We start from the raw sequence: 27,960 nt of genomic DNA, 5'->3' as shown, positions 1-27,960 counted from the left end.
CACCAAAAATGTTGAAGGCTCAATCACAATGCTAACAATTTTTCTCAGAATGAATATAGGACCTTCATCGGGCCTCAAAAGATTTATTTTTGAGCTTGTTCCTCAATAAAACCAGCAATCCATTCGGCAAGTATGGCCTCAAGAAAAAAGTATGAGTTTGAATTTCATGCATTACGTTAGTTATATTAGGAACAGAAAGTTTATTTCTGAGTTCCAGTGGATCATTTTTGAAAAAAAAATTGAAAAGGTTGGATACAATGTCCGGATCTTCCACTCTCTCGTGATTGTGACAAATTGTGATATTTTTTTGTTCAGTTTTACTTTCCAGGCAGTTTTACCAGAATTGTCGGAATTAGTAATATTGTTTTGATAATATAGTTTTTTTCCCGCTCTAAAAACAGAAAATGACGTTTTTTTGATTCTCTATAGACATCTGCTAACTCGTCATACCTATTTTTTAATATGAAGAGGTCTTTAAGATTCGTACTGGATGATTTCACGTCCTTTTCAACCCATTTTTTATCATCCGGTTTACAACACACCCGCCGTAACGGAAAACTGACATCGAAATGATAAAAAAGGTTTGAAAGAAATTACTGTAGGCTTAATCAGTATCAACTGAATCAAATAATTCATACCAATTTCGTTTTTCTAGTGACTTCTCAAAAGTAAATATCGCTCCAGAGTCATACATTCGTCTATAAGATGAAAATGAGGTGTTAGGAGGATTCGTTGTTTCTTGGAAAATATCATAGAAAATATATCTATGGTCAGATATATTATTGTCTAAGACAACAGTACCTCCACCGTTGTCAAAATTAACGAAAATATTATCAATCGTGGATAAACTGTGACCTTGCACTCTCGTAGGCCAATTTACTATATGAAAAAGATTGAAACATGAGAAGACATTACTCACTTTTACAAAAGTTGACGAGTTGACGAGAGAACGGTTAAAATTCAGTAAAATGTATTTTTTGGGATTGTCATTGAAGTGTACCACACACTTCAATGTCTTTTTCTATACAAAACTAAGATAGTTCAAGATCTTTTACAAAACTACTAATTTTTTGCCCAAATTCCTACACCACCTATTTGGTGGTCAGATCTACAGAAATAACTAGCTAAACTGAAACCTTGTATGTATATACTGTCAACCGAATCAGGTTTTTCGTTTAACTCCGTACGTAATCATCAAAATTTATGATATTCCTAAATCGAAGACCCGTAACGTCCATTTCACTATTGGATTGATCCTTGAAAAAACTACAAATTCAAATATTCCCAAAACATATAATTTTAATCACATTACTCATAAAGAAACTAGAACATGACTGATAGGAAGTGTACTCACTAACGTGTACTCACCGCCAATAGTTATACGAAATACTCTTTGACGAAACTCGCTAAGCCTGATCTGATATTTCAGACATATATATTTCCCATATACGGAAAATATATTTCTGATATAGGGAAAAAATAATCTAGAACGTAATTTTGTTATTAAAACTAATTATAACTTGCCAACAGTGCAATTTAAAGTAAGGATTTTTATGAGGAATCGATAGACACTCGCCAAGATGATATTTATTTCAAAATTGAATTGATTATTTGAAATTTATACAAATCAGAATCAAACGTTTTATTTACACCAAAACATTTGCTACCATTGTTGAAAGTTGTTGACGGCCAATAGTTGGCCAACACCCAAATAGATTTTATCTGACACTATTAGCGATCTCATCAGTTAGCAAACGGGCTTGCTTCTTAGAATTTTTTTCTGTGAATTTTAAACGATTTGAAGCCTCGTTAGACCCTATAGTATTCAGCTGATACTGAAATCTACTAATAAAGAATGATCATAATGCAAATTTATTAAGAATACAGTGAACACAGTTAAATTATTTTTAATGAAAAACATTGAAGTCAACTGAGAATGAGTACTCATTATGAAAAAAAATTCTTTCAAAACGATCGTGTCACAGAAATTGCGCCTATTACAAAACAGGTTTCCCAATTGGTCTGCATCAACTATGGTTATTAGCCTCGTGTTTTGGTTATGCAACGGTAATAACTCATCAAAGCACTTGAGGAACTTCGTGGAAGTCCCTTCAGCCATATATAGATTTATTCCCGCGAGAAATACATATTAAGTTAATTTTTTTTTGCAAAATTAGGGTAATTAAAAGAAATAAAGGCCAGCTTTACTGGCTGGCTCGCCTCTTCAGAAGGCCGACGTCTGACGCCTTCCGAACGATTTCAAGACCTATGGGCCAGGCAAGCCTGGGCAATGGCGGTTATAATTGAGAGACCTCTCAAACGAAGTATCACAATACCCCTCTTATATAAAAAAAAGGTGCCCATTGGCCACACTACAGAATTCTTACTAGGAAGTACAGAAAAATTAACCATTTTTACGTAAACTTTGTCCGACCTTGATATCTTGTCTCGTTCAAAAGTTAGGAAGAGGTTTTTAACATCATTAGTTATGTAGCACATCAATAAAAACTAGAGGATGACTACATCCGAATAATATAAAATAATCAAGCTACACACACGATATTATATTATATAATTTAAAATAAGAGAAAAAATAAAAAATAACTCATAGGTGTAGCACAAAAGTGTTACTAACAAAAAGTTTTAAAAGTTACAAAGAAATAAAAGATCCTGTTATATTCTGAAAGTTTTCAGGTACAGACCAAAGTTTGGAAATTATAACACCGCTACGTTAATTTGAACTGTTTAATGTCGCACTCTAATTATCAACTGACAATGTGTTCTGCTTATCGCAGGTCGACAGAAATGTACAAAAAAGGACATTGTTTTTATATGTGAAGGTTAATGAGCAAACCAATTGGTTTGTTCTGGTCTACGAAATTCAGGTTCTAGGACGTCAGGATCATGCGCAGTTGATATAGAGCGTTCTGGTTTATTGAGGATGATTTCGGACTGATGAATCCTCTATTCTGGTTTCGACTGCGAAATGATCCTAAATTGTTTTGAACCGTCCCGAATCGTTCTTGCTCTCGAGGCTGAACTGTTGAGAACTGTTCCCGTTGCTCTTGCGCATTCATGTGGAAATTTGTTTGGTCAATTTGCTAGAATGTTTATTTATTTGATTTGAATAATTGGTGATTGTGGGTAGATAATATTTGAACTGACTATAAGGATACGCTAGGTACATAACAAAATGGACATGATCAATAGTATTTTCTCGTCTTCATCTCTTCATATAAACGCTAGGTGGCACAGTGGTCTCCCCCAAAGCGTTCTGGTTTAAACAAGTGTCCGAGACTATTTGGGACTGTTTGAGATTTTTTTGCTTGTACGCATCATGTAGTTTCCAAACAGTTCCGGATGTTAGAACCAGAACAAACCTAATATATGACAGATCCCTTTTTAGCTTTATCTATCTATATACTCTTTTTCATGTACTACTTGGAAGGCATCTGACTTGTCCATTCCTTCTGAATCTCCAGAAAATATTGTTGCCCCATGGGCTAATTCAGGTTTTCCTCCTATCTTTTTTGACACCCGGAACGTACAATCCAATGAATCTTCACTATTACTTACTATTTATATACTTTGAAAACTTAGATATTTCTTCAATTCCAAAATCAAATGAAGCTTTTGCATGTTTAAGTTGTGGCATTATAGGTACTATCTCCATGACCCGAAATTTTGAGTAGTTTACAGAACTTCCTTAGAAACTGCCGACAGTTTGTTTTTATTCGCTACAAAAATACTGAATTTAAAACAGTTCTAACTCAAAATAGACAACTATGGCTAGTTTTAGTATGGTGAGTTGAATGAACTTACACAACAGTTTGTATACACTTTTTTCTGGGAAACTATTCTTCACAATGCAGTCAAAATTCAATTCGCTCCACGTTTATCACAGTAAATTGCGAAGATAGAAATATATATTATTTCGAGATTAAACCTCCCGTATCTCTCGAAATACTTAAGATATATTGGGTTGTTTAAAAAATTTTGTCCGTTTTAATGTCAAGTGTTTTAATAGCTTCATATCTCAATAACTATTTTTTCTACTATGTCGATAGAGATTGATATAGAGATTTTTATACTCTATATATTAATTTCCTTTTTTAATTTTTTGTCTCTTTTCAGATTATTACCTATATGATGTCGTCAAGCGATTTTCGGACAATTTTTCTCTACGAATTCAAATTGAACCAAAGTAGTGCCGAAACAACCTGAAACATTAACCAGGCATTCAGCAAAGATAATCTTGAGTTGGTTTGGAAAATTTCGTTCCGAGGAATTTAGTCTCGAAGACGAGTCCCAAGTGGTGGATCTACATCCAGGATGAGGAAGTGCGGACCCTGGTTGAGAATGACCCATCACAAACGGTGTGTGAAATGACGGAAGAACTGGGCGTTAGCTCCCATGTGGTGTTTGATGGTTCGAAATGTATTAGTAACAAAATTCGAAAAGTGGGTGCCCCACAATTTCTAACCAATTATTCATTATTTTGCTATGTGTAGAATATTCTTTTCATAGTTATTTTAAAGGAATAGGAACGTAATAGGGAAAACATTTACGTTACTACAATATTTATTGAAAGAATCATACATTCTAGTAACTGAGGAGAATTTTGCCCAAATTTGTGTTGAAATTCGGACTGGCAAGTAATTTTCTGTTTCTAGTGTTCCTATGAGGAACGTGATAAAAAATCATTGATACTTGATTGAGTGACTCATAACAGTTTGTTATAATTTTATAAATAAAAACTGAGTCGGTTATTATTCTTCGTTTTTGGGAAAGAAAGTTTTTGGCTTTTTACTACTCCATCGTTGTTCTAGAAGCTGTATTTTGTAGTGAGATCAAATTTCGCTGATGCCAAGTGTTACATAAGTCTTCGTTATTTTGAAATGTAAGAACCTTACAAATCTGTTCTGAAGTCTATTATGAGGAAATCGACGAAATGTACCGAAAATTGCCTCCACAGCAGCCGGCACTGGTCAGCAGAAGAGATCCGATCCTGTTCCACACCAACGCCCGAAAATTAAATTAATTGAGTATCGAAGTTCTGTCCCACCCACCTTACTATCCAGAAATCTCGCCAACCGGCTACCATATTTTCAAGCACTTCGATAACTTCCTCACCAGTACAACCTTCACCAATCAGGACTAGGCAAAAACGGCCTTCGTCGATTTCATCGAATTCCGAGCACACTTAGGCTGACGGAATTAATCGACTCAAATGGCGCTTATTTTGATTAAATAGAATAAGTATTCACTGAGATATTACAGTTTAAAGTAGACTCATAAAAACGGACAAAAGTTTTGAAACAAGCTAATAATTCATCTTCAATCATGTAGTGATAAAATTAGACAATAAATTATACAGTCGGTATAAACACGCCTGAGGAAGTCATTGTATAGTGAAACACGTGTTTCAGTGTTTTCAGTGAAAATCTCACAATGAAGTTTCTGTTGAATACGTTATGGATTTTCGTCAAGTATTGGCCAATTCCATCACATAATTCACTAGAACTTTACCAAGTACCTGAAATTATTGATACAATCCTCCAATATTTTCAGTGAGGTTCTCCCAGATCGTACAACTTGCAGAGATTCAAGGAAAAAATTAACTCGTTAAATTTGTATGTCCAGTACCGATTTCAACTATTGCGGTGTTCAATCGGCAGTCAATCGTAATCAAAAATGAGGTGGTACTGACGCCAAACAAAAATTTATCATTCTTATATGGCCTACACACGTTACGATTTTTCGTACTGCTTGCAGTACGATATGCATCGGTACTGCCGCAGTAACGATAAATCATAAGGTGTGTAGGCAAATTGGGTGTTTTGCAGTATGCAGTCGTCGAATTGTTCGCAGTACAGAGCTTCCATAAAATATCGTATCAACAGACGTGTCTGGGGTGGGGGTTGTAGACAAATTGGAACGTGTGGAGCTTATTGCTGGAAAGAGTTTATTGCTGTATATAAAGAAAACAGCTGCCTGTGGGATGTAAAATCAAAAGATTACGCGAATAAAATAAAAAGAAATTCAAGTTACGATATTTTATTTGCAAAATCTAAAGAGTCGTTCCCAAACGAATCTTAAGAAATAATGAAAAAAAAATAATATAAGAACTTCCTTCAGACGTGACTTTGGAAAGATTGAAATCTAAACCACGACAGTACGAGCTGTTGTGAGGTGTGGATGAAACATGGCTGTACTGAATCAAAGTGAGCTTCAAGTGAATTAGTTAGAAGTTAGATTAGACTGGACAAAAAAAATGTGTGTTTCTTAAACCTATAGAATTATTACAGGTTTTGTGATATCAACACATTGCAGGTACTTGTTGAAGTTTTTGAGAATCGACTGACTGTGGTGTAAGAATTGCTTCCATTCAAGCGATAGTCAGAGCCGTAATGAAAAAAATAGTTGATTATTTGACGATCATACATTCACCAAAACTTTCGGAAATATCAAAACTTTAATTTCACGATATTATATGAACATACAAAAAATACAGATCTGTATTTGCAGTACAGTATTTGTCGGCAGACAAATCGTATTTTGAACGTTCAAGAATTTCGAAATATATTTGTATTTCTTACTGTTTACGAAATCCCAGGGATAGACTCGAATTTGAAAAGCGATGAATATTAGTTTTTAGGTGGATTCTCTAAGAGGTCTGATCAACAATGTAAGGTTCAAAAATCTTTTCCATTTGAATAACAGGGTGGATCATTAATATTGTCCTCTTTCAAAATTAAACATGAACTTGACAATTTCAAAAGTTTTCATTAATGCTGATTTCAGTAACCTGTTCATTGTCAATGTCAAAGATTCAAAGTGGATAAAGTCTATTGAAAAATCCACAAAAATGAAAACGTCAGTAGTACGTACTTTACATCCGTAATTTTGGTCACGTTGAAAAAATGTATCATCATAGAATCTTTTTATATTGCGAATTGAAGACCGATTATTTTGAAAACAGGGGCTACTAGAAAAAATGTATAGACCTTTAATAGACGAGTTCATGATTAATTGAAAAGTTATATATCATTTTACCATAATTTTGATAGTTTCAAAAATATTTGAATTGTTACAAGTCCTCATTTCTTCTGGAAGACGTTAGTTGAAACCAGTTACAGTTCCCGAATGAATTATTCTTTCAATTCATTCATTCTCAGAATATACCTTGGTAATGAGAAAAATGTCCTTTTCCCCCCTTAATTCATTTCTTCCTTACCTCCTCACTGATTACCATGAAAACGGGATATGATGGACGACAAGCAAAAAAAAACAAAGAGACCAAATTTGCTCAAAAATAATTTTCGCTTCAGGAGAAGCAGTGGCGTATCAATAATTCCTTTCGAATAAACAAGGCATTGATGAATATAAACCAGTCAGAACAGTTCAATACTAGAATTAGTGATTAAATAATCAGAATAAAAATTCACTGCAAACGTTCAAAACAGCATTTTCGTCAATGCCAATATTATTCGTAACTTCGCACGAAGCAAACTTCAATCGTTTTTTAAAACATTTCAGCTTGAAAATCAAAATTTCGGATCATCAACAATCATAGTTTATAAATGATATCCCACCATACTGGTTTCAACATATTCACGGTCAATGTATGCCTAATAGAGGGGGGGTTAGCATTAAAATCAAAATATCTATGTTCTATTCGTCAAATGTGTCAGTCATTATTGTTTTTTTTGTAGAAGTATTTGAGTTTCAGAAATAATAAATAAAATGAATGAAATTTGATATCTCCATTCATTTTGTATTTTGCTGGTTAACGGAAAATAAGAAATTTCACATATAGTAAGGGCGCATACTTGAAAACTGGCTGTGAATAAAATTATCTGAAAGAATAATTCGTTCAAGCCAGTCTCAACTCACCTACACTGTAGGTGAATGGACTGCCACCTATCAGAAAACAACTATTTCCTGGTTAATACCACGAAAGGCGTTGGATTATATCCGACAGGTGATAGGTTTCAGTACATCAACCTACAGTGTAGGTGGGTTGAGACTGTCCTGAACGAATTTTTCTGTTGGATAATTTGATTTAGAGCCAGTTTTCAAGTATGCCCCCTTACTATATGCGACTTTTTTTCCTTATACGAGGAATTTGGCGATTCGGAAATGCGGTTGGTTAGTTCCTGGTTTACGGGCAGATGGGGCGATGACAAATATTTTGTTTGTCGTTCACTTCAGCCTAGTTCGAAGAATGATACTCTGAAAATAATTCGATTTTCAAATATGGGAAATCGTCGACTTCATGTTGGTGATGGATACTACCTTGCACTGACGAATGGCCAAATAGCCCGAAACCGATCTGCAAGTGTGCTCCGATAATCGAAAATCGATTTCGGCAGTTGTACCTATCGCCAACAGCATATGCAGGTATTACTTCTGTGAAGAATCCTACATTGACACCTGTCGGATATAATCCAAAGCCCTTCCTGATATTAGCCAGGGGAGTAGTTGTTTTCTGATAGGTGTCAGTCCATTAACCTACAGTGTAGTTGAGTTGAGACTGGCCTAAACGAATTATTCTTTTAGATAGTCGGAAAATAAGATTTCAAATTTATTTACTTGGTAAGGTTTCGGAAAATCAAATTCCCTCTTTTACAGTTCTGTTCAACTTGTATCTGGTCTGACCTTCATCATAGGCTCTACGAATCTGGCATTCGTTATCCCACCAGATATCGAAAGCCAGAATATACACGACAGACGGACAGGCAGACAGAGTACAGAATTGAACAAAGAAATATTTTTCGATTCTAGGGGGCCAAATGAAAAAAAAATCATAATTTAGTATATCAGTATACTACGGTGACATTCTCAACTGAGAATATTAACATTTTTCATCAAAATAATACTTGGGGAGATTGACAGAACATTTGTGATGCACTTGAAGCACTCCTTATCTATAACCCCATACTTTTTCGTGAGAAAAGTAGTGGATGAGGTATTGTTTCCGACCTGAGGGAAGAGTGATGAGGAAGCGTCCTTCAAAAATGTATTTTTTTAATCCGTAGACAAAATAAGAACACGAATCTACTAATAAAATTGATTTGTTTTATTCCAATAGAACAAGTAAACACAAAACCGTTCCAGTTTCGTGTTTGTTCATCGATTTTCCTGCTTGTAGCATTTTTTAAGTTCAAGACAACGATTTATTTACTGAGTGAAATTACGGAAAACAAAGATGAATATTTTCGACAACAACGACGAATCCCCAAAATAGAATCTAATGAGATGACTTTCAGAGAGCTTTCCAATCAATTAGTGATATACCAATCCAACTAATGAAGCTACCATGAGCGAAACGCGTCTCAAATGAAATTCATTGTGAAAATTCTATTAGGTAGATAAATATTCGTTTTGAGGGCACCTCGCGATTTTGATAAAATTATTCAGTGTACATACGTATTTTGATGCGCAGATTACGAATCCGAAAGAAAAAAGTGCCGCTCTCCCTTATTTACAAAGTTACGGCCTGTCAAAGTTCTGAAAAGGGCAACTTTTCAGCCTTCTTTTTCACAAGATACACTATTTAAATACACTAGGTCACCTTATTTCTCTTTTCTTGACACTTTTCACTTCAACAATCAACCTTTTTCCAATAAAAAATGTTAAAAAATGTACGGAGCTGCTTTTTGGTTATCTATATATCTCTGTATTTTACGTTTTTAAGGTTAATGGCTGAATTGACAAGTGTCAATTAAGGAGAAATAAGGTGTAAAGCTGACCTAGTGAATAAATGCTTGTGTTTTTAAATCTACACATCAAAATACGTAAGTACACTCAGATTTTTTTTTTTAATTGCCGGGTGGCCTAAAAAACTATTATTATTATCATTGGACAGTGTTATTAATTTTAACGGGTCAGTGTATTCACATTTAGTGAAAAGTATAGTGGAATCCCTTAAGGAATCGTGTTAATGTCAATAACTATTTTCAAAATCAAGTGAAACTTTTTGTTTGTCAACTCGTCACAGTACTTGAAACTGGTAATAACTATGCTATTTTTGAAATGTTATAATGTTCAACGTATCTCTAACTCAACAAAGAAAACGAAAATTATTTGAAACATTAAATGATAACAAGTTGGAGAAGATCAACAATTGCATTATCATGTTGTATTGTACAACCATTATATTAATTTTTTTTATCAATTGTCTCTCAAAGTTTCACATATCTAGTTCAAGGCTATCCATAATGAATGCATAAACATTATGATTCAATTTATAATTCCACAACAAACTTTTTATTCGTACCGATCTCTTCCCTCGTATATATTTTCATTCACTGTAACCTCTTGAAGCGATAACATAACAGTTTTACCTAAAGGTTAACTGGTAAAATGAATTAATTCATCGGAATAGTTCTTTTAAGTACTCACCAAAAATTTTCCTATAAATTATTGAATTTTTTCAACTGAAACACCATACACAAATGTTGGGTTCGTTCATATTAGCTCTGTAGAAATTCAACTATTCGTTGGTTCTATCGTTTTGTTACTGATATAGTTATTACGTCGACAGAGGTTGACATGCTGTTAATACTTCAACACGAACGCAAACGACAATCTACATATTTAGACAAATTCAACGAACCGAAACTAGTTTTCTTTCGAATTAATTTTCATGCCGAAAAATACATCTGAATTTCTTTTAAATTTGATCGAAACATGTTTACCGCACGTCAGCTTAATGCAGACAATCTCTGAACAATAGGACGTGATTACTAAAGTAATTATCTAAGTGAAGGTAATTTCAAAAATACAAGGTGGATACACTAAAGTTGGCTTTGTGAAAACATGAAATAATATTAATCTGATAGGTTGATCATGACCAGGTTATATCGTTGAATAAAAAATTATTCAGAAATACACCTACATGTTCTAGACCAGGGGTCGGCAAGTAGTTTTAGGTGGGGTCCGGATACTGTGGGAACATTTTGACGTGGTCCAGTAAAAACAACTGATAAAAATTGAGTGCTACCTTTGTATTATTTTGGTTTCAAATCAAATTCTGAATTATAAAACTCAAGACCCAAAATTAATGTTACACCGACGGTCTTGAGTCGGTTTCTATAGTTTGGTTCTCGAGAGGAACAGCAAATTCGAGGTGTGTCTTTTAGGTGAGCGTCCGTTAATTTCGAACGATATTTACTTTTCGAAAAATTAATATTTGAGAAAGATGTTTCACATACATATATCGAGCCAAACATAGTGGCCAAGTTTATAGCTAGTTTTTTGCAATTTTCATATTTTTCTGGGACATGTTTGGTCCAAAATTTTTCAATGGATACCGTGTTATACATTTGCAAAGACACATCTTCTTGCAAATCAATTATCTCTATTTGAAGTCTTGCCTTTGCCAGATAAAACAACTTGGCAGCCACATCTGCCCATTCTGCTGCTAAATCAACTTCAAATGGCGATTTAAGAAACCGATAGCTTGCCCATCTCTGCAAAGTCTTGGAATCTTGTAGCAAATTTGATCTTAAGATCGGCCAGAAATTTAATAAAAAGTTTTTGTGAAAGTACTGCTGAGTTGTTTCGTAGTGTTGCTTCAAATTGCCAATCTTAACAATAGCGACAGTTTTATTGCATATAAGGCACACTGGAACCGCTTGAGGCCTATCAGGCAGCGTGAAATAATATTTTTCAGTCCATTCTGTCAGAAACCTCCTATTTTCACTGTTCACTTTTCGCTTTTTAGGATCCATATTAGCATAGGTACGAAAATATGAAAACGCGAAAAATCACAATACAAATGAATGGTTGCTCCGCGGTTTGTGCTGCGACTGACAGTCTGCTTGGGTCACAAGCGGGCACAAACACACACAGGTTAGATAGGAAACTAATAAAACCTTGATCAGTTATAGGTACTTGTACTTTAACTAATAAAGGTATAGTATACCTTATCTACGTATTAATTTATACCTGGTATATAACACATTACAATCTTTGGCGGTCCGAGGTTCGCCCTTTCGCGGCCCGCAAACGGACCGCGGTCCGCCTGTTGCCGACCGTTGTTGTAGACTATTCTAAAGGCACATTTGGAATAAACTGAAATCAGGTCAACCCAAAAAATATTTTTATTTAGTTTTTCATCAATAACAGCTGATTCTATAGCAATTGCAACGCCTAGTCTACAGTTTCCTCCGCCATCCGCACTACTCTCTTGAATCAAAAAGACATCTCAAAAAAATAATAACTTTATGTCTAAGTATAGTATTTTTAATGTCTTTTGTGAATAGGTTTCATTTATTTTTTTCAAAGACAAAACACAAGCACTACAGGAAAATCCTTAAGGCGAAAGTAGTGATTCACATTGGATTCGAATCGCTGGAGATTACTGATTAGGTACAGGAAGTTTATTCCACATGAACACCGTTCTCCAAATGAAAGAGTTCTTGAATAGTGAACCTTTTAACGATGAGCAACCACAGACCGTCGCGTATTTCTGATATTCAGCACCCTTGGTCAAATCAAATGTGCCAAGTCACTTGAACAGCTCCCGTGAAAGTATCTATAGAAGAGAGATAAATCTCCAATATTTCTTCGATGTTCCAGAGTACAGTGTTCTGGTGTGGAGCAGTGTTCCAAACCAGAAAAACAGTGTTCCAAGCTTTTGATAAGCAGCCTTTGCAATTCTAACAACATGATTGTGCCAAAACATATTGGTGTCCATTTTAACCCTCAACAAACTTATCGAAGCAGAAAGCGGAATTGTCTATCCTGGTACTATTATATCCGGTTCGTAGACATTTATCTTCTTGGAGAAAACCGATTTTTGTGGCATTGAATTGAACCTGGTTACTTTCGCTTTAATTCGAAATTACTTTTAGATCCCCATTATGATATTCAAATTCCTGCTGCCAGTTAAGATGTGCTCCCGCAGCCGATGTTAAGGGATCCAAATGTAATGATGAGATATGTGTGCTGTCGTCAGCAGAGAAATAATAATAATAATAATCCTTTATTTTATCATTTGAATGCCCAAAGGTTACATAAGTGATTAAAAACGTCAAAATTTCAGTTACATCGTTACATTGAACAAGGACATGTCAACAATTACAAATTTACGTAAACATGTATATATAAGAAACATCAATAATATAGTTTAAAAATAAAAAAGGATTATCATAAAAAGAAATCGTCCATGGAATAACAACACTTACGAAGTAGGATCATTTTCAGCCTTGATTTAAAAATATGAACATGAGGGGATGATTTTATATGATCATCAAGAATATTATAGAGCTCACAACCAATACAATAAAAATTTCTTTGGTTTCATGTGCGATGAAAATCAGGCTGCAAGAGATTTCTATGACGGGAGTTATAGCAATGATTGTTATCTATTGCAAACTTATTTTTATTCTTATAGATATAAATGCAAGCTTCCACTATATATAAAATGTAAACTGTTAATACACCAAGAGTAATGAAGTATTCACGACAACTGGTTCTCATATCAATACTTTCTTTATTAGAATTGCCTATTTTTGAAGAATGAAGATCCGATTCATACCAGCACTGTTTCCCCAATTTAGTATACCATATTTCATGTTGGAGTGGAAATGTGCAAAGTACAGCGTAAGCAAGACATTTCTGCTGCAGTGGTCTTTCATATACTTTATGCTGTAGCAACTACTTCTCAGCTTATCAGACAATAGTTCTGTATGACTTGCCCATTGCAGATGTTTGTCGCAAATTACACCCAAAAGTTTCACCTCATCAGTACAAGTTATTTGTTTTTCTGTATTTTTGAATACTTGTTTGAATATTTGAATATTTGTTTGGAGCGCCCATAAAATACTGTGACAGTTTTGGTATCGTCCGCATAGCACACTATTTTCATATCGTGGTTTCTTTCCATCAGACGGATTATATCATTTACAAATATTTTGAACAATAAAGGTCCCAATACAGATCCTTGAGGTACACCTTGATTTATTTCACGGTAACTACTCAAAACTTCATTCAGTCTAACAACCTGACTTCTGCCATTTAAATATGATTCAAATAATGTTAGCGGTATTCCTCCAGCGGTATAACTCCATACGATTCTAATTTACTACATAAAAGCCTATGATTGACTAAGTCGAAAGCTCTTGAAAAGTCAATGAAAAGACCCAGAGCATATTCACCCTTATCAAGATTGTCTACAAGACATTTCTGAAAATCACACAGAGCAGATTCTGTGCTAATATTTTTACAGAATCCATGTTGATTTCAGGATAACAAACAGTCTCTGACTACACAAGAATGATGAGCGTTAATTAGTGATGTCCATTTCAATGAGTTTAGAGAGACTTGACAATAAACTGATGGCTCTATAATTGGAGAAGTCATCAGAATTACCTTTTTTGTATAATGGCAGAACCACAGCTAACTTCAAACATTCTGGGAAAATTCCTTCAGAGTAATAAAGATTGATGAGAAAAGAAGCCAATGGTTCACATAAACCAGCATACGATTTTTTTAGTAGGTTATTTGATATTTCATCAAATCCACTTGAGTTGGAAGATTTCAAATTACCAATCAATATTTTAACATCTACAGATGTAACTTGCTTTAAGAAAAACGACTTTTTTGATAAGAAAAGCCAATGGTTCACATAAACCTGCATACGATTTTTTTTAGTAGGTTATTTGATATTTCATCAAATCCACTTGAGTTGGAATATTTCAAATTACCAATCAATATTTTAACATCTACAGGTGTAACTGGCTTTAAGAAAAACGACTTTTTTGACATTGGCATATTCAACTGGCATATACAATAACAAGAGAGTTGGAGACAATATGGATCCCTGAGGAACTCCAGCGTTGATGGTGAAAGTATTCGAGAGATATCCATCGACAGCCACTTGCAAGGAACGTTATTTCAGGAAGCTGAAGAGCCATAAACAAAAATGATCCGACAAGCCATAGCATCGAAGTTTGGCAAGCAAACCCTCATGCCACACACGGTCAAAGACCTTAGAAATATCAAGCGCAACAGCTCTTGACTCTCCATGTTTCTCGATTGCGTTATTCCAAATATGGGTCACATGGAAAAGTATGCCTAATGAATTTACAGATCAATGTAAAACTGTTAAATTTCAATAAGATTAATGGCTGTTGATTCCGGTGTGGCGTGTTTGGTCATGGCGTTGTCTTAGGGATTTTGAATTCGTTCTTTATATCAACAATGGTCATTATTTTATCATGTCGTATAAAAGACATGAAAAAACCTAACCTAACTTAAACCTATATAAAGGTGACGATTTCATTACTCATAAAATTTTGTTATTTCATTACTTCTTCATAAAATAGATACTTTTGTTATCATGCCTCACATTTTGAGTGGTGCAAATAGAGGAAACAAAATATTGAATTTCCAAAAACTACTATTCGGCTCAAGTAGGAACATTCATAAACTATATAGATATTATTTCATGATTTTGAAAAAAATGATGTTGAAAATAATTGTAACTGGGAGAAAAATCTTCTAATTCGAACTACGTATACAAAATGCGAACTTTATGTGAGGCAGATGTTAAAAGTTCCTCCTCTCCATTTCAACTGTTGAACAGGACAAAAGAAATTATTCGTAGTATTTTTTGTGCCGAAAAGGAGTCTCGTGATACTCTATCCAAGATAATTTTTGGAAATCATAAAACCGATCCTGGGCACTTGGTAATTTTATATTATTATTCTCCTCGGAATCTACAAACTTACGGTAAATATAATAATTTCAAAATTATTCGAAACTCTCTACAGTTCATCTCAATAAAAGTTCGAATAATTTATCATTCACTTCCGGGAAATAATGAAGTCTGAGGTAATGTCGTAAGTTATACAATCGAACCGTTTATCCAGAAAATGATCGGGATCCGAATAATTTAACATTCTGTGGGATCGTTCATTCATTCATAAATGAATACCTATAAGTAATTTAACATATGCCAAACCATTGTGATAGGCTGGTTTTAGAGTTTGATGGACAGCAATTATTCAATTCGGTGAATAGGCAGACATGGTCCGCTGGATCACCTGATATGACTCCCTTAGATTATTTTTGTGGTGACGAATGAAATCTATAGTATGCGTTTCACAAATGCACTATCCAGAATGGTGAATAGGTGTTAGCAACGAAATTAAGGTATGAACCTGAGTTATTAAGGTCGACGACATCTTCCCTCACGAAGTCGTCATCTATGGGATCGACAAGGAACTCGATTCTCGCTTGTCAAAGAAAAACGAAATAAACGAACACAAAACTGTTAAGTTCTCAAGAACGGCTGATTAGATTTCCTGAAATGAACAATTTTTGGAAAGAAAATTGAAAGTCATAATAAACTATATATCACAAGATCCCTCTTTTATTTAAAAGAAATAGTTAATAATGTCCTCTCGGCGCCGATTGACGTCACACTATTGTCTTTGACAAAAAAATTCTTCACATGTAGATTTTGTTCGACCTTGATATCTAGTCCCCTAAAAAGTTGCTAGAATTGGATTTTCACGTACGCACTGAATAACCCTGTTTTGGTAGAAAGTGTGCATCTGTCAAATTCAAGTATAGTATGGTACTGTGTTCCATGAATTTGTGTAGGTATTTGAAATAAGTCGACAAATATTGAACAATAGTCATGTTTTGTGTGAGAAATCAGATTTTTCATCGGCCTCTCAAATGTCGTATTTAATTATTGAATACGACACGTTCCTGATAAATCGATCATTTTTCTTCTTTAACCGGAACCTACTCTATAGGTTTGGGAGAGATGAATGTTTCGAAACTCCATTTCGAAACATTCATTTACGTATTAATCTCTCTTCGATACAATCTTCATATTTATTTCGATTTCTGTTCTTGGTACATAATGCGCTTGTTTCACGCTATTGAAAATGATACTGGTTTGCTTAAAGACTGTTAGAGGTATATTATACTTATCAAGCCTAATCGATCTCTTTATATTTGCAGAAAAAAAACAATTCGAGAAGCAAGAGTTTAAATTGGCAGCGTGTCTGTTGATCAATAAAATTGGCCTTCGCCAATGTTGCCAAGTGTATTGGTTTTCAAAATATCCAATCACAGAACTAAAATATAGTGATCCAATTTGACAGACGCCATAATAGTAAAAATTTTATATCAAATATTGACAAATAATCAAGTCACTTTACCGGAGCCGACATTTGTGTTGACCAGTAAGATTTTTTTTATAATAAATTGCTGTTGAACAGATTGAGGATTGTAGAATAAATTGAATAAAATTTTAAATGAACCTTCTTTCTTATATATAAATTCATATACTAACTATAAATTGTTATAATAAAAACTTCAATCCAGTTTGATACATTTTTTTTCATTTTCATAATTATATTTTAATATGTTATGTATAAAATCACAGTTTAGGTAAATATTTTGTGATCTTTAGATTTTGTGTACTAATTTTAAATATAGAAGATTTTTCCAACTATGGTTTTCGTGTACATTTTATTTCATGTGGAGAATTTTTTCATTGATTTTAACGTTAACGGGTTGGGTCATGTACACTTTCATTATTAAAATTTTTTTGATATCACATGAAAATGTCTACTGCCGGGGCCTTGTTCACGATATCGAGCTATTACTAGTTAACAATATTTCTGTCAAACGAAAGTTTCATATATGCAGTTGAGTCGGGTTGAAATTAATCGCATCTCAGGCACACTGCTATTTGGATCGGATATTTCACGCACTGATGAGAGGTAATATCTCAAAATCGGTCTGTAGATAATCTACTGGATTAATTTCCGCGTGGTCCTGTTACTGGATGAACGAGACACATCTGCAAGACTCACCTCTGTGAGATATCTTGCAGAAATATATGTCCGATATAATTCAATGTCCATCTTGGTATTAGTCGGGTAAGTAGTTGTTTTCCGGCAGGCATTTACAAGAACCTACTTTGTAGGAATAATGGGAGAGATAAATGTTTATTTTCTTATACGTAGTGTTGTAAATCATGCCCCAAAGAAAATAAGGCCGGCCGCCACTGGCAGCCATAAACCAACTGTGACGTGGTCAAGGCCGCGCACAGATTCGATTATTCGATGGAATTCAGACGAATTTTCTACGGCCTTCGATTGCCAAATATAAACACGATCCATCGGCCTATCGGGACAGTCAAGTGACAGTGCGGTACGCGTAGCGATCTAATATGGCGATAGACATTTGAATAGTAGTTGAAGTTTAAGTTAAAGAGTTTTGTTGTATCAAAAGTGAAATAAAGTTAAGTATGATTATTGTTCAGTATAATCAATTATTGGTTAACCCACGTGGAAAAACGTAATATTTAGTGTAATTGACTGAAAATTTTCCGTTTTATGGTGAAAACAAGGAGTGTCAGAAAATATTCGAGGCTTTACAAGCAAACCTGGCGGAGAATGAAAAACGCAGAAATGAAGATCGTGAATTACTACTAAGTATTCAGAAGAAACGGGAAAAAGAGACTTGCTGGTACGTAGTGGTAAATATTCTGGAAGAACAAGAAGGAAACAGAGAAGAATATCGTAAATTATTGATAAATGTTCAAGAGAAACAAGAGAAAGACAATAAGGTGTATCTTCATTCATTTGAAGATTTAAAATCTTCCCATTTGAGTAAAGGGGAGGTACAGGAATTGATTCACGAAAAATTTGCCTTCATGAGGAGGCAAGAGATCATCGTAGCGCAGAAGGAGGATCCGGTCTTAAAAACTGTACGGGAATGGATTGACAAAGCAGTAAGGCCAAGCACGACCGGCAGGAAAAGGGTTACCCACTGGCTCTAATGTGACTCAATGTGCATTCGAGATGAGCTACTCACTCGGGAATGGGAAAGTCCAGATGGAAGAACCCACAAACTCCAGATAATCCTTCAAAAGACGTGTATCCCGAATATTCTTGAACAGCTCCACGATGGTCGCACTGGAGGGCATTTCGGAGTAAATAGAACTCTAGCGAGTGTGAGTGGGAGGTACTATTTTTTTACTCTGTGGTCATTTTTATCTTTTATCTTGATTATTTATTTTATATGATAAATTTAAAAATGATATCGCTATAATTTCAAATAAGTACTACCGAAAATGAATAACAATATATGGAAAGAAGTTATACACCCAAGTTCCTGGAAAAATTCCAATCTTAAATGAAGGAAAAAATCCAATAGACCAACGAATGAACGTCTCACTTGGTATATTCAAAAAAAACAAGCTTCCAGTCGAATACCAAACTGGCTTTAGAATATATTGGTCTACCAATGAGCAGTTTCGAAAACAGACAACATAATATTCTGGTCAGCATTTTCTCAGCCAACCCACTCGCGATTTGTGTTTCAACACACCAAATTTCATATAAAATACCCTTCATCGAATAAACTGATGGTTGGGATCGTTTCTATCTCAGATTTCGTGTCCGTTTTTTTTTTTCATCAGAAATTTCGAACTCAAATAACTCTGTCTCAAGTGATTCCATATTATAAATAGGACAATCCCAATCAAAGAATCAAATGAGTATTTACAGTGTTGATACATCTATAAAAGTATTCCTATAAAAGTGAATTGCAAATTTACTATTTATACATATCATATTGTTTAGTTATTTTATTTTATTAGCAAATATATGATACTTCCTCATTATGAGTATAACTCTCTATGGTAAAAATTAATTATAAATTCATAAACTTTTCACACAGTAATATTAAGTTCCATATTTCCAGAACACTATTTATTTTCAAAATAAAAATATTAGGAAAGGAGGAAAGGTTTTGTCTTTCTACTTCTCCATCTTTGAACAAAAAATGTGGAAAACTTCCAAAGGAAGGAAGAAAGCAGACGCATATTGCAGAAAAAATCTACTTTTATATAAACATTGAATTACACAAAATAAAGATGACTTTCGAAACAACTACTTTCTTATGTACATTCACATTAATAAAAAACACTTTTCCTATTCAGCTTGTACTACAAATATTCGTTATGGAATTGAGGCAGATATCATTCACAGGATTGCTACACAATTTCACTTACATAGACCACTGTCATTACCAATGGCGGATATCGCAAGTCATCACCCGAAGTGATGTTTGAAATCTTTTTTAATTTTTTAATCAATTTCATTATTATTTCCTTTCACTCTGTGGTCATTTTCATCTTTTATATTGAATAATTTATTCGTTTTATTGTATTTTCATTTCACGTTTTATTCCTTATATATAATCGATATTTCAGATATTTATTGTAATGTTATTTGTTCTTTCATATATTTCAAATCATATTACACAATGGAATGCCGTACTAGTCAACCACTTTCAAACAGATGTTTTACTTTGTTAAATTGTCTACTTTAGATGTTTTTTGTTATTCTTTTTCAAGAATAATTTGGGTTTTATTTGCTGTTTGAAAGTCGTTCTGATTGTATTCGTTTTCCATTTAGTTTTTCTCAATATTAACATAACAGCTGGCATTAATAACAAATAACAGAGTCGCTAACTAAGTGAAAATACATGCGATCTTAAAGAAATCCTTATCCGATATTTTATTTTTAGTGGCTTTCTCTTGAATTTCAAATAGTGAAATTTCTATTTTCTAATGGTCGACTCAGTTCATTTTCAAATATTTTTTACTATCTGGTAATATCTTTACGGATTCCATTAGATCTAGCGAATTATGAAGACAATACCGGGTGACAAAGAAATTATTGTACAAAACGTCAATTGTTGACGAGGTAAGGCATTTCAAATTCGAAATTAAGGTTGATCGAAACCGATATTTCAAACATCAGTACGTTCACCAGAAATCAACCCAAGCCGGTTGACGATATAACACATATGGCCATTTATATTCAAAATGGCGGCATAGGAGCCATCTTCTCCAAATGGCGCTATGATGTCAGTTATAGAAATATTATAAAAAAACTCGATGTACCTATGCAGAAACAAACGATGATTTTCACTCGGTTTTTGAGAAAAATTCAAGAATTGTACTTTTCCACTAATAGACGTAGTCTTTCTAAATTTTTCATTGCCATTTTTTACTTCATTTATCTCGAAAATCTGAATGAACTTTGACATGGAAGTGTACCAATTATACTACAAAAAATGTCAATATACTATGCTATTCATTTTTCCGTGCGTGTTAAAAAAGAATCAAAGCTTCTAACTTGAATAAGTTTTAAAAAATGCACTATTTTACTAGCATAGAATAATGAACCGCATAGTATTCCAAAGATAAATGTAGTAAAATTTAGAATAAGTACGAGGATTAGTGAAATATTGCAATTTTTGTTATTTTTTAAACTGAGCAAACTTCATAGTTTGTTTCTTCCTACATCGGGTTTTTACCCATATTTCTATAGATGACGTCATAGTGCCGCCATATTGAATTTGGATGAAATTACTCCAACGCCGCCATATCGTTGACAGGGGAATTTTATATGACCAAAAAAATATATAGCGTTCTACTTGAAATTCTTGACTCGGTTCATTTCCAGTTAACCCTGCACAGATTGTCTGTCCAACTGTTCATAATTAAAAATATTGATGAACTATAGGTACCTTTTTTTCGGATTTCAAATTTTTCCCCCCATCAATTTGTGAATGGTGCTGTATACGTTATCACCCTATGTTAAAATTCTTATTTTTTTAAAAATCCGAAGAATTTAAAAATTTTTAATGTACGTCCTATTTGAGTAAAGATGGCAAAAGGTATATCATCCAAAGTAATACTGAGAAGAGAAATGATTTCTTTGTTTATTTATTTGGATAAACTCGAAAACGACTAAAACGGATTTTATAAAGAGATGCTGACGAAAATTGCAATAAGTAACTCAAGATATCAAACATGTGCCCATAAAAATTATTATTATAGTCAAGTCACAATAACTGCCCTTTGTTCAAATTGGTTCATTAAAATTCGGTAGAATCGAAAAATGATATTAATTTCATATTCAAGATTTATCATTCGAATCGAAAATTCACTTTAGAAGTTACAACGGGTATGAAAAGCAGTTGACACAAAGTATGTTTCACAGTAAAATTACAACTCTAAATTGCACCCTTGCGAAGCCAGTGTGGATCGCTAGTAATAAGTAAAATAGATTTCGATATTATAATTTATTTTACAGACTTATTTATTTCTTCAACTACAACAAATGTACTTACTGAAGTACTTGATGAAAAATAAACAAATTAGTTGAGTTTCCAAAAAAATATATCCTTTTTTGCAAGATATGATTGTATGTATCTTTTAGTATAAAATATCCCAAACAGCATAAATGTTGTCAATATAACACTTTCTATGGCCTAGGTACTGGTACACTTACCAATTCCGAACTAGTTCAGTTATAGTAAATTCATTGCAACATTTTTGTGCTGAAGCCACCAGGAACCTCTTCAACAGTAGGTAAATACTTGTGATACACTGTTTGGAACCTTTGGTGTAGTAATGAATATTACTGGAGTTCTATCCCAACACCAAATCGTTATTTTTAACACCTCAACACGTGTTTCAATCACCAAGTGATCTTCTTCAAGAGGAAGAATAAACTTCAATCTTCCTCTTGAATATGATCACTTGGTGATTATAACATGTGTCGAGCTGTTAAAAAATAGTGGTTTGATGTTGGAATAGAACTCCAGTAATATTTAGTAGATAAATAGGAAATTAATGGCTACAAACAATTTGTTCTTAACGGAATGACCAATGAATTTTCATGAAAATAAAATAAAAAGATAATAACTTCCTTAACCAGCACTGATAAAACACTCCTGAAAATTATGACCATTTTATACTTTAGAGTCATTAGCTATTACCTAAGGTCCAATCAGAGAATTAATTATATGTTAACTTTAACTACCTAAAAAGAGCTGATATAATCCTTGATACACTAGTAAAATCAGGTATATACAGGTCAATAAATAATGGTTATTATAAAGCAAAACTATAGAGGGACTAAGCATGATCATCTGGTAAGAATGAATTCAACAGAGGAGAGTTATGCCAACAATTTGATCCTTCAGTGGGTTTTGGGAATTTTTTAATTCCATACTTTGCAAGCTTAAGTTTCTCCTGGAAATGACGTGTTCTTAATTCATGATTGAACTCTTGCCCCTTTATAACTTATTTCACTGCTACACTGACGATACAACACAAATACTTCAACTGAAACTTCCAACTATTACTCAAATGTCTATCGCCCTATTAGATCACTTCATACCGGACTTTCAACTAGACTTTTCTTTCGATCTGCGTGTTGCTGGTGTTTATATATCGTAATGGAAGTATATGGAAGCCGATAGCGAAGTTACTGGAAGTCTCGCGACGCGACATCGAAAATGATCGCGAAGGGCAACTCGAGTTGAACGTGACCTTAGCCAAGTTTCCATGTTCTTTTTTGCTTGCTTTTAATGTCCTTCCAATTCGACCTATGTAAAACATAGGACATTAAGTGTTCATAAACTTTTGTAAACACTATTTTGCAGGTATAACTGCAAAATATAACATATATCCAACATCTGCTTTTTGTACTTTCGTCATCATGGTGCTAGCATATAATTTTGAGTTCGCAATAAAAAATTCGATATGTATTTAGTAAAAGGCTAACTGAAGGAGCACACAAAGTAAAAAGTATCACACCTAGAACTGTTTACATGATTTTTGCCACATTTTTTCAAAAAGTATTTCTGCTTATCAGAAAATGTTAGAGGTTGAAAAGAGAAGAGGGCAGATGCTAACTTTTTTGTATCATTAGTGTTAAACCTCAATTTTCATGTATTTTGTTTGTTTGCTTGTTGCCTTTTACATATATTGAAATTGGATACATGCATTAGTTTTTTGCAGTGAAAGGCAACTTCAAGTTGCAAAAATTCATGTTGGACAACATTTGTTATGACAAGTGGGTAAATGTTCCTTTTGAAAATCGATGATTCAGCATCTTGACTTATTGCTTACAACTTGTGGCTCAAGAATTAGGACTAGCCCCATATATGAACACCTTATGAATATAATATTTTACATATATCTGCTGAATTTTCCCCACTACTTTGTAGTGATTTATAATGGAATTTACTGATACTTGAAGAAAATCCATCATAAATGTAGATAATGCACTTTATTGTGAGATTTTTATTTAAGTTACAAATCTGTAATATACTGAGACAGAGGTCCACTATAATCAATAATAAATAAGATTCCGCAATTTTCCACAAACCATTTCAAGTATAAGAAAACTGTCATACATAATAACTCGACACATTCACATCAGCATAAAGTAGCAGCATTCAATAACATGCTTCACAGACATATTCAGAGTGTATTTTCAGAGAAAACTGAATTTCATCAAACAAATTGCTGTCAAAAATGGTTGTGAGGTGGATATCATCGACATCAGTGGAAACAAACAATTAACCACGTCAAGCCAACTTCACGGCAATAAGTGACATAAGATATTGACCTACAATAAATGTTTTTTTTTAATAAGACTTGAATGTAACTTACAGAACAAATAATAATTTGGGCAAATTCATTGAAAACAATACGGACAAAACTTCACTGTGTGATAGATTAGGAGTATATGAAGACTTGTTCTTGTACCAAATGAAGAAAACTTTTACCAAATATTGAAGAAACATAGACGTTTTTAGAATGTGAAGACTAATTCTACATTTGTAAATCATCTTGTAGTAGTGGGGTTTGAGTTCAATAATGACTGACTGACTGACAATGACACTTGGAAGAGAAAGGTTTGAAACTCAATCTTTTGGAAAGATCAAATGAAAATTAATATTTCTACTCTGCTGAATTTGATTCCTAATGTTAAAATTGGTAACTAGTGGAATATGGCAATATTGATTATATAAACAAGGTAGTTTTATTTTTTAGATGTCCAATAAAATAAGATATAATTCAGGTTGTATTGAATGAACATGCCTGAAAGAGCTATGAGCGTTTCCCATTGGTAAAACTAGTGGTTGAAATAGATTGGCACGAATAATTTTATTTTTCTGATTGATTCAGCCGTAACTTGATGAATATCCATAGTAATTTCATAAGTGAAGTGATTCAAAATCACTTTCTAAAGCTACTGTGTTAGCGAAACATGTGATATATATTTTTCAAATAAAGTTTGTGGAGATCAAATCGTGAGGTGTAGTTCATGAAAAAACAAATAATTTTAATTTGATTTAAATAATCATTCTGGAAACAAAATCAGATAACTCCAAACTTGAAATCAGAATGAACAATAAAAAAATATCGATAATTGAACTATCAATTCCTGCCGTTCTGACCTGAAAATAATATAAACTAACTTCCTATGTGGTTGTACCATTATTGAAAATAATTAGAGAATGCACAAAAAGCTTTACCTAACACTATTTTCGAAGCGTGTTGCACGAACCAGGTTGGCGCCTTTAGGAGATATAGAAAACTAGTAGGCCTCTTTGAGTTGTGAGTAATAAAAAGAACAACTTTAGTTGGAAATTTTTTTTCACACAAAATTATTCAATTAATATCTGAGATTTCATATTGATGTTAAACCTAAAAAATGCTTCATCAAAATATAAATATAATAAAACCTATACTTATTTTTTCAAGAACAGCAGTGTTCATTTTTTATTGAAACATCTTCCAGAAGATCACAAAAAGTAACATTACCATAGAAAAATTTACCTGAAAATATAAAAAATAAAACAATATTTTTTAAAATAAAATTTTTAAAGTACTTCCTATTGTCTGACAATTTTTTTAATGTCAATGTTAGTTCCTTTCGTACTACCTGAAAGTAGATACTTCAACAAAAGTGTACCACTGTTAATTTTGAAAGAAAAACTATTTTCAGCACATGAATGTTTTAGGTTGACAATACTGTTTTTAGACTTAACATCGAAATAAAATGTCAATACAAAATATTTTGATTCAAAAAAATAATAAAATATTTAGAACACAAAAAGGTGAGTTTCTACAAAAAATCGTAAAAAACAAATCATTTTTGCAATAAAAAAAAACAAACAACCCATCAATTTTTCCAATAGAAAATGTAGTTTCAGTGGAAATTATGAAAAAAGATTTTCTACCCCTGAAGTTCACTCATGGACTTTAATTTACTTTTCGTAATATAAGCACTGGTCTAATGTGCAATATTACAAAACTACTATTTTATCGGTAATGATGACATGGCCATCCACTGGCATAATATTTCAATTTAAATGTCATTTACATGCATATCAATTAATTCTTTCAACTCTTCTACAAAAAACATATATAATTACATACTAAGTAACAATAAATATATAGATCAAGGATCGAGGTCAATATTGGGCGGCGGACAAAAGTGATTATTCATTAAAATAAAAAAAATCTAATAGTTATACCATAGTGCTATATCCTAGAGTGCTGCAATCAAGCTGATAGTTCGATCCTTATATGACAGGTGCCAAAGCTAAGTGCAGGTGTTTCTGATCATTGAGAGATTCACTACTTAACAGTTCATTTTTGTAAACATTTGCTTACCTATGCCTAAACCTAACCACACTATTTACATTATTTACTTCACGAATTACGAAATCAGAAAACAACGTTGCCAATCGAAAATTATCAAATTCCTCAATTTCACAATCAAATTCCCAAGCATAATTGGAAATAACCTGGACCATTACCTACGCATGCGCGCCGCGTCCCGTGAATAAGAGGAAAAATAGTTACACGTGTATGTCTTGTTATGTCTGGAATACATTTTTGTTGTTAGATACATGAAGTTTGCAACTTGAGAAGAAATCGAGTGCAACAAAGATTCCTTTCGCATATCTTGCATAGATTTTATTCTACGATCGAGTTTTTTCTTATTAGATTTTATTAAAGAATATTCAGAAGAGTATATTACAATAAGAAAACAAATTAATCTATTGAAATCCGATGAAGTGCCCGTCATCGTACTTAAGAAGTGTGCCAATGAATCGCACTAGTATTTTGCAGACTTTTCATCCAGTTTTACAAGAAAGGGATTTTTCCTTCTTGTTGGACGATGGCTCGGCGTTCAGCCTATTCCTTTTGCTATCAGTGATATCAAAAAGAATGGAGAAAACCAACTACAATATCCTTGAATATCTGGTAGGCTTCAACACCTTGTGGGATCATCAATATGTCTTTCGGAAACAAAGATCAGCAGGCGACCTTGTCTATCGAATCTCATCCATATTGTAATAACGCAATCGAGAAACATGGAGAGTTAAGAGCAAGAGCTATTGCGCTTGATATTTGTAAGGCCTTTGACCGTGTGTGGTATCAAGGTTTGTTGGCCAAACTTCGATAAAATAAAACAATACCATACATTAGTTGAAACAAGAAAAGTGTGCTGCAGTGAGAAACAATCAAAAAACATCCAAGGATATGTGGCTGGAGGGCAACAAGATCAATCATCATCACAAGGTTTGAACGGTGATAACAACGTCAATAATTTATTAATGGAAATTGATTTGCCGAGAAAACTCATTGTCGAAAAAGAGGCAAAATACGACATTATTCTGGAAAATAAAATGTTATTAGATGAAAAAGTGATGATTTTTTATAATGACCAACAAAAACTTATCAACAGATAAAAACACAAACAACGAAAAAAAGCTACTGCTAACAAAAACAAAATATCACAACCGGAATACCCAAATACTACAAAAACAAGTAATTCATGTGGAGATCAACCACGAATCATAAATATTATAAATAAACAAAGAACTAGATAAATAGAAAGTGAAATTGAACCTCAAACCGGTCAAAATGGTCACAAATCAGATAAATGTTCTATAATCAATAGGAAAATATCTGTCAAAATATTAATATATTTATGGTATCGATATGTATTGTAATGTAAAAGTTTTTCAGATAACGTCAACATGGAAGGTGACAGATAAAAGTAACTGGGAATATAAATGAATATAGTT

The 27,960-nt window shown here is 33.4% G+C and overlaps 1 protein-coding gene across 7 annotated transcripts in view; it reads right to left on the bottom strand.

Annotated features, from left to right (window-relative positions):
• Nucleotides 1–26,694, bottom strand: part of LOC111507983 (anoctamin-2) — an 86,157-nt gene extending 59,463 nt beyond the window's left edge. For 3 of the 7 annotated variants that reach the window (XM_074185320.1, XM_074185325.1, XM_074185321.1), the window contains exon 1: nucleotides 26,537–26,694. In XM_074185320.1, the coding sequence (XP_074041421.1) occupies nucleotides 26,537–26,679 (143 nt within the window). In that variant the 5' untranslated portion in view covers nucleotides 26,680–26,694. Of the gene's footprint in view, nucleotides 1–3,822; nucleotides 3,840–10,407; nucleotides 10,722–26,397 lie in introns of those variants that run through there. The other 4 variants (XM_074185322.1, XM_074185327.1, XM_074185323.1 and 1 more) reach the window with 4 other exon arrangements.
• Between the last annotated feature and the right edge of the window lie 1,266 nt (nucleotides 26,695–27,960).

This window comes from Leptinotarsa decemlineata, unplaced genomic scaffold, assembly GCF_025532065.1.
Source record: "Leptinotarsa decemlineata unplaced genomic scaffold, Ldec_3_MD MMD2_tig00026369_RagTag_RagTag, whole genome shotgun sequence".
Classification (NCBI taxonomy): Eukaryota; Metazoa; Arthropoda; class Insecta; order Coleoptera; family Chrysomelidae; genus Leptinotarsa; species Leptinotarsa decemlineata.
This window is presented reverse-complemented; position numbering and strand designations above follow the sequence as displayed.